This window comes from Penaeus chinensis, chromosome 3 (assembly GCF_019202785.1).
Source record: "Penaeus chinensis breed Huanghai No. 1 chromosome 3, ASM1920278v2, whole genome shotgun sequence".
NCBI classification, from domain to species: domain Eukaryota; kingdom Metazoa; phylum Arthropoda; class Malacostraca; order Decapoda; family Penaeidae; genus Penaeus; species Penaeus chinensis.
This window is the reverse complement of record NC_061821.1, coordinates 27716557-27729056: the sequence shown is the minus strand read 5'-3', so window position 1 is coordinate 27729056 and position 12500 is coordinate 27716557. Positions and strand designations below refer to the sequence as shown.

The 12500-nt window shown below is 39.8% G+C and overlaps 1 protein-coding gene across 2 annotated transcripts in view; it reads right to left on the bottom strand.

Moving 5' to 3' along the window:
* Positions 1–1166: 1166 nt before the first annotated feature.
* Positions 1167–12500, bottom strand: part of LOC125045366 (proteoglycan 4-like) — a 113906-nt gene continuing 102572 nt past the window's right edge. Inside the window, exons 5-6 of one of the 2 annotated variants that reach the window (XM_047642582.1) lie at positions 5368–5442; positions 4535–4673 (exon numbers count right to left, since the gene is read on the bottom strand). In XM_047642582.1, coding sequence (XP_047498538.1) covers positions 5408–5442 — 35 coding nt within the window. In that variant the 3' untranslated portion in view covers positions 4535–4673; positions 5368–5407. Of the gene's footprint in view, positions 4674–5367; positions 5443–12500 lie in introns of both variants that reach the window. The other variant, XM_047642575.1, reaches the window with a different exon arrangement.

Genomic DNA, 12500 nt, shown 5'->3' with positions numbered 1-12500 from the left:
CCCAAACCCTTTTAGTTAAGTTGTCTGAGACTTGAATGTCTGTTATGCTTTTCACATACCAATAAAACTGCTGACAAATTGAATTTTTTCATCTGTACATCACGCTCTTATGCATTTAGAATAAATAAAAAAAAAAAAACAGGGAGTAAGTTCTTGTCTGTTAAAATAATTTTTTTTTTTAAGAAATATAGATGTAATAATCTAAGGTCTCTAATATTACATATTTATTTCATTGTCTGTTAGATTTATTTCATATTTGTAAATTCAGTTCTGGGCCTAACATAAAATTCTTTCCATTACCAACAAATTCTGTAATTTCAGCATTGATATGTATATTGTATTCATAGAATTAACTTTATAATTTGTATTATGTAATGGAAATCTAGATTCTTCAATAAGGAGTAACATAAGTGTACAATGACTTTCACATTCTATTTATTGATACGATCACAGGACTATAAACATACAAATCATTGTTTTATCATACAAAGGAGTAATGTAATATATTAAAAACTTATGGCGCACAATCATACATATTAGACAATAAAATGATGACTTTGTTAACTCCCCACTCAATATGACAAATTCACTCTCAAACACTGTCCTTCATTCTGAGTTCCCCTCCCGACTGTACAACAAAAAGCAGAAAAAAGCAAGAAAGGACAATTCTTAGAAATATAACAAATCTGCTCTTTAATTGAAACCATTCGTTCTCAATTTGAATATAGTTATCCAGCCTATCAACTAGTTTCTGGTCCATAATAACATCAACCCACACTCACACTTTATATGAAATCCAATAATCTTTTTCTAAGATTATTCTTGTAATCTGGATTCAATTACCCTTGTCACCAAACTTCCATCTATGTGAGTGAGGAGAGAAATGTTACATATGTATCCATATACATATACATATATACATATACATATATATATATATATATATACTGACACAGATATACATATGTGTGTATGTATATGTATACATATATATACACATACATATAAATGTGTTTATATACATATGTGTATGTGCAAATGTGTGCAAATGTTGGTGGCAAATATGTGTGTGTGTGTGTGTGTGTGTGTGTGTGTGTGTGTGTGTGTGTGTGTGTGTGTGTGTGTGTGTGTGTGTGTGTGTGTGTGTGTGTGTGTGTGTGTGTGTGTGTGTGTGTGTGTGTGTGTGTGTGTGTGTGTGTGTGTGTGTGTGTGTGTGTGTGTGTGTGTGTGTGTGTGTGTGTGTGTGTGTGTGTGTGTGTGTGTGTGTGTGAAGGGATGGATGGAGATACAAGAGGTCACTCTCCTAGAATATACAATGCACCATAATACATGGAAAGTTTTCAAGTGAGCATGTACAGAAGATCTCCACACATGACAGCAAGTCTACATAACATTTCATCTGACATGACCTGATCCTGCTCTACATTAACGCAACACAGGAAATGTACTCATGTACTGACCTATGTTTCCAATATACCATACAGGAGACATATGAATGACTTATTAACATAAATCCAATTAATAAGAATCATAAGCATACACATATGAAGTACAAAATTGTACCAAAATCTGTACAAAGTTGTATACTTACATTGCAGAATGATACATACATTCATTACTATACAACTATTTTTACATTTTTCATTGGGTCAGCAGAATTATAATGGCATTCCAATCTTGTCTTTGATAGTTTTTTTGCTTGACTAATTTCAAGTAATGTAGGCAATGTACACCTGTCACTTTAAATTATTAGGAACAGTGTGAATATCAGTTTTTTTTAATCTCCAAAATTAAGCAGTTTATAATGATTATGCCTGTATGAACTATCTTATTAAATGCTGGTCAACTCTTACTTCCTTTCCTAATATACACCAGTTTATAGGGAATTCAAAGAATTTACAGTGCAAAGACTGGTCATCCCTGGCATCTACTCTCCGCTTGAATAATGTATGTTTTATGGGATCTTTTCTCGATACCAATGAACCACAAAAACAAATGGAATTACCAAAATTGCCTGCCTAAGAGCTTTGTGACAGTCTAAAACACTGCTGGACCACAGGCAAGCCTGTTTCAACATAAAGCATTAGAAATTAAGTAGGAGAGAACTGACAGACTACAGTAGCTAGTAATATATGGCTTAATGCTTGCAAATGGTGATGCAGTATCATGAATGGCTGATGCCTTTATAATATGACAGATTTCAGAGAACAATACAAGACAAGCATTAAGTGTACAATTTGTACGAACTTCACAACAAGATAGGTGTTTCTTTCAATAGTGCTGGATATTAGAAATTCCAAAAAGCCCTGCAGTTCATAATCAGCAAAGTAATCCATTTACAATCATCAGATTCATTTTTATTTTCACGCCAAAGCTTAGGCAGTAACTCCCTTACTACCTTTGGCATTGTATTTTTGCACTTGTCTAATAATGTCTCATTGCTTTATTACAAATATATTTCTCTCTGCACACATTTATTCTAATGCATCACCAAGAGTTTTATCTATGCAAATGCATGTGTTACACAATAGCACACACATATACATACACATTAGACACATGTTCTGCATACTTCCTGAATTCAAATTATTGTACATTTTTCAATTCCCAATCCATATCTTGGGAAAAAATAAAAACTGTAACTGCAAAATATAAAGGTAAAGAGGGAGAAGATAGCACTCTTTCAGAATCATTGCTAAATTAGCAATGCCATCAGCGTGATGGCTATATTTATAAATTTATCATTACAAAAAGCATTTCCAGACTCAGGCCAGTTGTCAATGTTATGTTTTATTTTCTACTTTTATTTATAAAGACATACATTCCCTTTCATATATGTGACATCTAATTTTGAATGTTGCAAAAGGTATTCATGAATCTGTACAAAGTTATACCTCTATAAATATTCAATGACAGGAAAGGAAAACTTTTGATGTCAATCACTCTCTAATGACTAAAAGATCTCTCCACTTTGTCCAGCTTTGAACTGTATGCATAATTTCATGACAAAAACTGAATTAGTTGCAATGCACAACAAATACAGTCAGGAATGATCTTATTTGTCACACAATCTATTAATTCCAAAGCCCAGGATCCCTAAAACTGATGAAACTGCAAAAAATGACCACTGATGAATATTATGGAGGACAAAATTCTGATTGATCTTAGGAAAAGTCTACATTTTCTTTATGGATGGATAATTAACCATTTTTGGATACCATTCATTCTACAATGAGGAATCAGGGCAAAGCATTATTCTCAGTTTTTCTATTCTGTTTGATAATCGTGAGTGTGCGCTTAATGCCCTCATTGCTACATTCTGTCTGACTGAAAGAAAAAAAAAAAAAAAAGAAAAAGAAAGAAAAAAAAAAAAAATGGTGTATATCTACAATAATGGGGGAAAATGGCCCCCAGGTAGGAATGACTTGTGGGAAAATATCAACCTACAAAGATGACACATCACCCTAATTCAGTTTTTATTTTTTGGTTAAATCAAAGCGAGTTATAATCACCGAAAGAAAAAAAAAAAAAAAAGATTATAAAATACACTAAACTTTGCTACATATGCATGAAAAGTGTGTGTCATATCTACAGTTAAAAGTAAAGAAGTTCACAAACAATATCTTTGATGACACCACGAGAATGATCATCACAACTGATGCTTGTGTGGAATGAGGTTTCGTTGTTAAGCTTTGAGGAAATAGTTGACATTCTTTCAACTTCTTCTCTGATTCACTAACAGAAAAAGAATGAAATGATCAACTTTCTTAATAAAAAACATAAACATATCGTAACATAGCATACACATCCAATGATCACATGAAGCCTTGCACTTTTCTTGGAAAAAAACATTCTCTTCCACTCTTATTTTTCTTTGCAATGGAAAGAATCATTATCTGAAACCTGTGGTATCAACCAACAGGCCTTTTGATATTCTTCTTAGTAAGATTAGATATAAAAATCATGTATTTAGTGAGCAGTTTGATTGAAAACAAATACACCAAATATTTAAGCAAACATTTATAAACTGCTTTCCTGTTCCAATATCTAAAGATACATATATTAGAAAAATCTCAATATTAAACATATCACAAAATCACTAAAACCATAAACAAAAACAAAAATGGTTCCTTCTATATTTCACACTATCCCAAGTAACACAAAAAAATAACTTCTTTTCATTATTCATCACAACAAGAATGCACATATTCATCTGTTAGTCAAATGGAATGTATGAACATTCACATATTGCCCTAAATCATCAAAATGTAGACATGATACTTTAGAACCTATCACAATAACATCATCTTCTAGTGCATGCTGGGCGGTCATTACTGCATAGACTCTATAAACAGTTCTGATACAGGGAAGCACAAATTCTTGAAGACTTTGATTAAACTGGATGGCAGCTGATCAACTGTTTGCAAAGACTTTAATTTGAGCTTGATCCTTGTTAAGTGATCCCGCTTAGAAGAGCATGTCAGATGTACTCTCAGCACTCCATGTGACAGTTTCGGATTCATCGGCTGGTCGTAAGTAGTCCTCTTCGACCCTTTCTGATGGAGCAGAAGGGACCGGAGGCGGAGCTTGGACGGGCGGTGGTGTTCGAGACACACCGAGCTCAAAGGTGCTACCAAGCTGGATTTTACTGGGGGTGTAACTCGCCAAGCCACCTGTAAGGGAGAGGGTGGGATGGTTACTACTGCTACAACTACACTAAACCTTAGCCAAGCAGTTAATTTAGCACAGGCAAATTCATAACAAATTAAGGGTAATGTGTACTTTGGGAAAGGTATGTAGCTGGTCTATAAAACTTAAATACCCTCTATAAAATGAATTTAATTATTCTTGGGAACTAAATGATCCTTGTACCCTCATCATATACTGATTGGTCACTGAAAAGCAAAACTATTAGCTGTTACTGAGAAGCACATTTCACATTAAACTCAAGACAAGGAAGCCATTGGAAGCTTGCATTGTAGAGATGACATAGCTTCCTGTCAGAACTATACAGTATATGGATAGGAAATTCTGAGACACTCAATTGGAAGCTGTAGATCATAAAGCATCTTTCGGATTTCCATTTTTCTAATGCACTATACCTGTGTGTATTTTGACCTTTCCTTTGAAATAAAGCAAAGCCATAACAGTCCTGTAGAAACCTCTTTTTAATTCTAATAGTTATTTAAATGATTACTTAAACATAGTACACTTAAAATAATGTAGTAATAATTTTCCTGGAAAGAATATAAGATAAGCTTGTGGCATGGCTGCAAAACTGATGCATAAAATATTCTTGTGGGAGCAAGCCAGAGACCTGTATGCTGTAAGCCAATGTAAGCCTAGACTGAACTATATTATACCTACAATCGTATCGATGGTTGTCTAGTCACATGAACCTTGAGGTTTACAGTCTAGTGTACTCCTGACATGCATTATCACCTGGAGGGAAGGATACTACATTTATCATACAGAAGTACATGCATCAAAAAATAAGGGAAAGAAGGAAAGAAGAGGTAGATAATAAAATCTGACTCTTAAAGATTAACCACACATACAATCTTTGTGTATGACTTTCTCTCTTGACCTCCTCTCTTAAAATCAGCTGGAGGTCCCTTCCAAGGCACTCTCAAAGACTCATGATGACTAACAATACCAACACTTTTATGTTTGGCTGACAGATCAACTGGAGCATTATGAGCTCCAAGCCCTATATCAGCTGGTGTATTGGGAGTCATCCTTGCCAGCCTATCTATGGCCCCTTTTTCAACTGGGATTTTTACTTTACTCTTATGCTTTTGTCTTAGTGGTGGTTCAACTGATGTTTGAGATTTCACTGGGTTAGTGTCAATTTCCTTTGGAGGTTTTAGGGTACCTTTTATAGGCAGGACAGAAATATTTTCTTCTGAGAATGGGGGAAGGTTCTTGCCCACAAGAGGTACATTTTCCTGCCTTAGAGATTTTATATTTCTTACTTGTTTTTCCTTTGGATATTCAACCTCTAAAGGCTTTGGTACATCACAACTTGAGACAATATCCTTGGAAAGTCTACTTGTTGAAATATTTGCATCCTTATAGTTCACTTCTAAGTTCTGATACTCCTGAACTTTCCCATGACCAGCAATGGAAAACTTGCAATCACCAAATAATTCCTTTACACTTTTAGGCTCTTTAGTCTTAACCTTTCTAAGCCTTGGGACATTCCCACTTGAAACTGAAGAATTGCTAAATTTATTCATTAGCTCTTCATGCAGTGGGTGACCAGTATTTTGCTGGGGTTTAAATGTTCTCTTTGCAGGTCCTCCTTTTGGTGCCCTGGGGGGATTCTGGGATTTTGTTGCTTTAGTTACTCTTACTTTCATGACCTCTCTGTGTTCTGTGGGATTTGCTGGCAAGGTTACTTTCTTCTTGTCTTTTGTAATTAATTCTTTTTCCTTTACATTCCTATTTTCAGAAGCATGTTTATTTGTTGAAACATGTGGCTGTGAGGATTTTGATCTATCAATTCTGAAAGGAGGTTTGTATTCTGCAACTTCCTTTACCGGAGATAATGTGCTGCCTTTCTGTGTCATAGAAACTATGTCAGGGACCGGCTGATACTCAGACACTTTTTCCTGAGTAACATCCTGATTAACATAAACAGGCTTTAGATCCAATTTGAGTTCTGTTCGAGAACGGAGACGCTCTTGGCCAATGTCAGTATCTTTGAATTCTGTGTCTTTCTTCACCGTTTTTACATGCTCGCCTATCAGTGTTCTTGGCAATGGTGCTGGAGGATGAGATGGCTGTGGTGGTAATTTATCAGTATCTTTTACATCAGGGTCTTTATTACCCTGAGCAACTGGGGGTGGAGGTCTTCTGGGCTTCTTGCCAAACTTTATAGATCCATGCTTACTGTTTCTTGGTCCTTTCACTATGTTCCTGGCAGCCATCTCTACATCAGCATCATTACGATTCAGACTAGCACTAGTGTGGTGGTATGGATGAGGGTGGTAGGCAGAAGAGAGGTAACCACAAGTGGAGTGGTTAGGGAGCGAAACACTGGGAGCAAGAGGGATATTCGGCTGAGAGAGAGGTACGGTGTGTGATCTTCCAGCAGGACCCACACATATGGTGATACAAGAAGTACCGCTGACGATGGGCATTTGCTTGACTCCTCGTGCTGCATTAGAGACCAGTTTAAATAATCATCAGAGAGAAATATATCAAATGAATTACTTTTATTATTATTATTATTTTTTTTTTTACTATAAAAGCTATTACAGATAATTACAATATTAGAAAAATAGCATTACAAATTATTAGCACACATTCTTCTTGTAGCAATGTGGCTACACTACACTAATGCTCTCTCTGTTTACTCTTATATTTCTGAATAACTGCTACTCAGGAATTATTTAAGTGTTTCTTGTATTGGCCATATAAATAGAAGCATAGAATATAGAATACAGAATATAGTTTGTAGATGTTAGTTGACAGATGACTGACATGATGATGAATGATAGTGATGACTGCACACATTCCCTGAATTCAACAATGGAAAAATATTTCACAACATCCAGCAACATACAACCAACACACATTCATCCCAGTCCCCTTTCCCTGCGACTCACCGACAGGAATTTTGAAGATAATAAGCACAGGCTGTTTCTCTGCTGGGCTGATATCAGCAATGTTTCTAGCGTGATCACTGGCCATGTTGTTATTTTGATGGGGTTATGGTGCTGTTACTGATTTTATTAAGTACCCTGTACACAATCTTCTGGTAGAGAGGAAATTCAATAAAATTCCAAACAAACTAATCCGTGAATGGTTTATGACGAAGAACTTTCAAATATCTCCCCATATGAAAAAAAAAAAAAAAAAATTATAAACAATAATTTACCCAACTTAAAAACAACTAAATAAAGGATGATGCGCCCGCAAATCTGAACAGTACACACAAGCGCGTCCCCCGAGAGGAGCTGGCTGTTTCAACACCCTTGTTCCCCTTGAACACGACTGTTCACAGCTTCGGCTGTTAAAACTCCATTCCTCTTTTGCAACGTTTACAAATGTCTCTATGGTTATGTAACTGTTTTAAGGACCGCAGGATGACAAAGATAAGAAACTCATATATTAACTTATAGCCGCACACAAATCTCAATAAAGACTGAATTAGTCGAATAAAAAAGAAAAAGAAGAAAAAAATAAAATAAAATAAATATGTATATATATATATATATATATATATATATATATATATATTAGCGGCTATAACGCAGAATAGACATAAGCCCTACGCATTTCACACAACTCGGCAAAAGACGCCCGGAGCTCGTCTTTTCACAACCCGCCCCAGCACAGCCTCCAGACGTCGGCCTCTCACGTGTCACGGTATGACAGGCGGGATCCTACATTCCGGGCCCTGGTAACAAGTAAAACTCATCGCCAAGGAGAGAATGACGCTCGGGTTTCCAACGTTCCGCGAAATCTTTGGAGTTTACACGGATTTCTAATTTCGAGTCACACGAAAAAGTAATGATGCAATGCTCTTAAAACGATATTTTCGACACAGAGAGAGATCTACGGTGACAACAATTTCAGCAAAAGCTCATTTTTTGGCGAAATAAGAAACCGACATCATCCGAATTGCTTCACCCAAAACAAAATCGAAAAGGGAAATGGAACATTTTCAAATCTGCTTAAAAAAAAAAAAAAAAAAAAAAAAAAACTCTGGAAACCACGCGAGCGAAGGATAAAAAAAAATGTTACAAATATGCTTTCGGTGTACCCGTCACCGGTCCCGCAGCTACGTCATTCAAGGGAAAAACAAAAAACTCGAAAACCCCGGACTGTATTCTTCCCCAGACAGAAAACCTCAGCCCCATCACAAAGTGTTCATCATTGGTGAAAATACAATCTGCCGCCGGTCGGATCCAATCACCTATATTCCCGCAGTACAAAACGATAAATATTTCTATAAATAAAAAGTAGAAAACAATAATAAAAAAAAAAATCCTAAATCAACATCATGTCAGTCAGTCACTGTGTAAAAATAGAATCATTTTGTAAGGCGTAATTAGTTCCGAACTTGCGCAGCGCGATGCGAATTTCTCCGCCGTGTGTGTTGAAGTGAAGTGAGAAGCGACGGCGTGATGTATAGTACAAGGGAAAAGTGACTGGCTGTGATTACTGTTTGATTTTATTTACTATGATGTTCTTTCTTTCGCGCGCCTACCGTGACGAATTCCGCAGCGCCATCGCAGTTCACTCCGGCGTTGCTTTCTCCCCGTTGTCTATCTATGAATTTGTCTGTATCTAAAACCTCTTATATGTACAAGACACACACGCGCGCGCACACACACACACAAAAAAAAAAAAAAATGTGCGTGTGCGTGTGTGCGTATATGAGTGAGTGTGATGCGTAATACCAAATCCCTGTGGAGCCGAAATATTATTTTTCCTGTTTGAAAAAAAAGTGATAAACGCAAATTTCACAATAAGATATTTTCAGACACAGTCGGTTTCCATTGCAGATCCGTTAATGACGTCACATATACCCATCAACAGTACAAATATTGCACGGAGTTGCTATTCCGGGTTCGCGGGGGAGGGGGGGGGGGGACTCAACCTACTCTCCCTTCGAAACTCTCTAATAAACTGCGTATGCGTAAATCTGTACATGGGTGATGGAATGTTTTCTGCTTTCTTGTGTAGACTCGCACGCGCGTACGTGCATATATATATGTGTGTGTGTGTGTGTGTGTGTGTGTGTGTGTGTGTGTGTGTGTGTGTGTGTGTGTGTGTGTGTGTGTGTGTGTGTGTGACTGGGTACGCGCGCGTGTGCACTTGCGAGAGGAGAGACTCGGGAGGGAAACAGCAGCCCGGCAGCAGCAGTACCCGTAGCGGAACAACTGAAGCCAAGCAGGTGGCGTTTAAACAAGTCATCCCGCGTGGAAAAGCAGACTCGGGCGGCGGCGCCTCCTCGGGGTGAATGTATCCTGCAGCGGACATGGGCGGCTCAAGGGCGTCCCGCGGCTCACGGTCCCCTCCTCCTCCCTCCCAACTGCCGACAGCAATCACGCTAAAGAAATTCGCTCAGACCACATGTCCTTATACCTTTGGTTTAACTGACAAACGAGAAGTTAAAAGCACAATGACTGCTCACAATACCAATGCCCTTTCTTTTGAACTACTAATAAACTGAACAGTGTCTGATTTGGTGCCAATGAAGCAAGCGCTTCACCTTTGCAAGAGGAACTGCCGCCGCTCCTAACCACGTCCTCCCCACTCAAGGGTGACTTCCCCCCACCCCCAACCCCAACTTTTCACTCTTTTCAGGGAGCCTTTCTCCCCGCCTTAATCTCGCCCTTCTTGCCCCGTCTTTCCCCGCCAAAATCTCGCCGTTTCTCCCGCCCGTCATCTGCGCGATTCATCTCCCCGAAAAACAAGCGCGCGATCAAAGTGTTTTCTAATCCGTCGCAAGTGATTTCTCTTTAGCTGCCATTGCCGGAAGGTGAGAGAGAGAGAGAGAGAGAGAGAGAGAGAGAGAGAGAGAGAGAGAGAGAGAGAGAGAGAGAGAGAGAGAGAGAGAGAGAGGGAGAGCGAACCCGCACTTTTCTCAGGGTTAAGGAAATGGATATGCGACCCCAGGTGATTAAAGTGGCGTGGCCCCGTTCCGAGCTCCATCTGTGTTATTTCGGCCCTTCGGTCGCCTCCTTGTTTTCCCCTTCTCAGCGAGCGAGACAAAAGAATTGTCGCATATCCAACCTTGGCGCGGCCCTGGAAACGTTAAGAGGAGGGAACGCGGGCCCACGAATTGACGCCGCTACGAATGTACCGTACTTTAACAGCGGTCGTCCTGCTACTCCGTCCCACGCCCTCGCCCTCCCCTCCTCCCACGGCCCCTTTGTTACCAGGGTCAGTCACGGACGAGCGGCGACGCCCTCTCCTTCGGCCGCCCTCCTCGAGTCCTTCGTCGAGCTCTCTCGCGTGATTGCAGGTCGAGCTAAGACGCCGCGGCACTTTCCGTTTAAAGGTACGCTGCATTTTTGCAACGGAAGGTCATAAGTGTCGACGTCACTTATTGAATAAAACGTGGTGTAAATTGCTTTCACGTCGCAATACTGCAACTCAAGACCCAGCAATTTACCTATTCCCATCCCTCCAATAGAACAGGTAAAAGCCGCAGTTCTAATCAAGGCACTTCCCAGCATTCCCCAACCAATTACAACTATAAATCAACGCACAGCTAATGAGGCCACGACTAACTCGAACGACGTCCCTTAGCCATGTAGCCCTTCAGAATACCAACGCATGACCTGGATAAGTATCCTTAGCACACTCCCCATCACAGCCCCCACTCCCCCCCTCCCCCCAGGCCAATGAACACACTCACGTCCGCCTTACACACCGGCACTCCAAAGACTGGCTAATCCCTCGCTGTTCATACCGTATACCGCAGCACTGCCCCCCCCCCCCTCCCGCCACCCCGCACCTGTTTTCCTACCCCGCCGCCACCGTATTCGCGTCTCTCTTCCTCCTCCTCCTCCTCCTCGAACTCCTCCTCCTCCTGCTCTGTCAACACCATCTTTCACTCCTGCACCATCTGCTCGTCCAAAGCCAGCTGCCGCGCTGGATTTCCACCAACGGCGCGTCCTCCGTTAGGCGCTCTGAGTCCGCCAAGCATCACATCTTTTCCCAGATGAAATCCCCCCGGAGCCTCGTGCAGAAAACGCCAGCTGACCACTCCAGATCACGTCAAAGCGATGTGCCGAAGATTCCTCTCACAAACACAGTTATTGGCTCAGCGCGTCCGCCTACCCGTCTTTGCCAATAGATGCTTGACCTCCTTCAGGAACGCAACGTAACATCTACATCAAATATCCACAGTTTTCTTTGTTGTCTATAACGTCCAGGTCCCTGTAAATCCTTCGAGAAATCGGCTGACTAATGCTTTTTCTTGTACACAGACTCTCCCACCTAGAAAAAAAATTCCAGATGCGGGAAAAACTGAGAGAGATAGACAGAAAGACAGAGACTGGTAGATACGAGAGGGAGAGCAGGAGAGACGGCGGAAGGGAGAGAGAGAGAGGGGGAGAAGCATAAAACACAAACACGCTCGTCCAGGCGCCGAAGTTGCTTCATTTCTTGTGACAAAAAGTAAAGCAAACCCATCGATTTCCGGCTTGGAACATGACGGGCCAAACCGTGACAGGGAGTGAAAGGCTTCGGTGGAGAGCAATGCTCACGCAAACACACGTTAAACACACATCTCCATCCGCATCTCCGTCTCTCTCAAGCACAAAAAGGAAGGAATGGTCACACCACAAAGTGTGTGATACTATATACATATATACATATGTATATGTATGTGTATGTCTATGTGTTTGATGTGTGTATATATATATATATATATATATATATATATACACGCATACATACATACACACACACACACACACACACACACACATATATGTATGTATGTATATATATACATATATATACACACACAC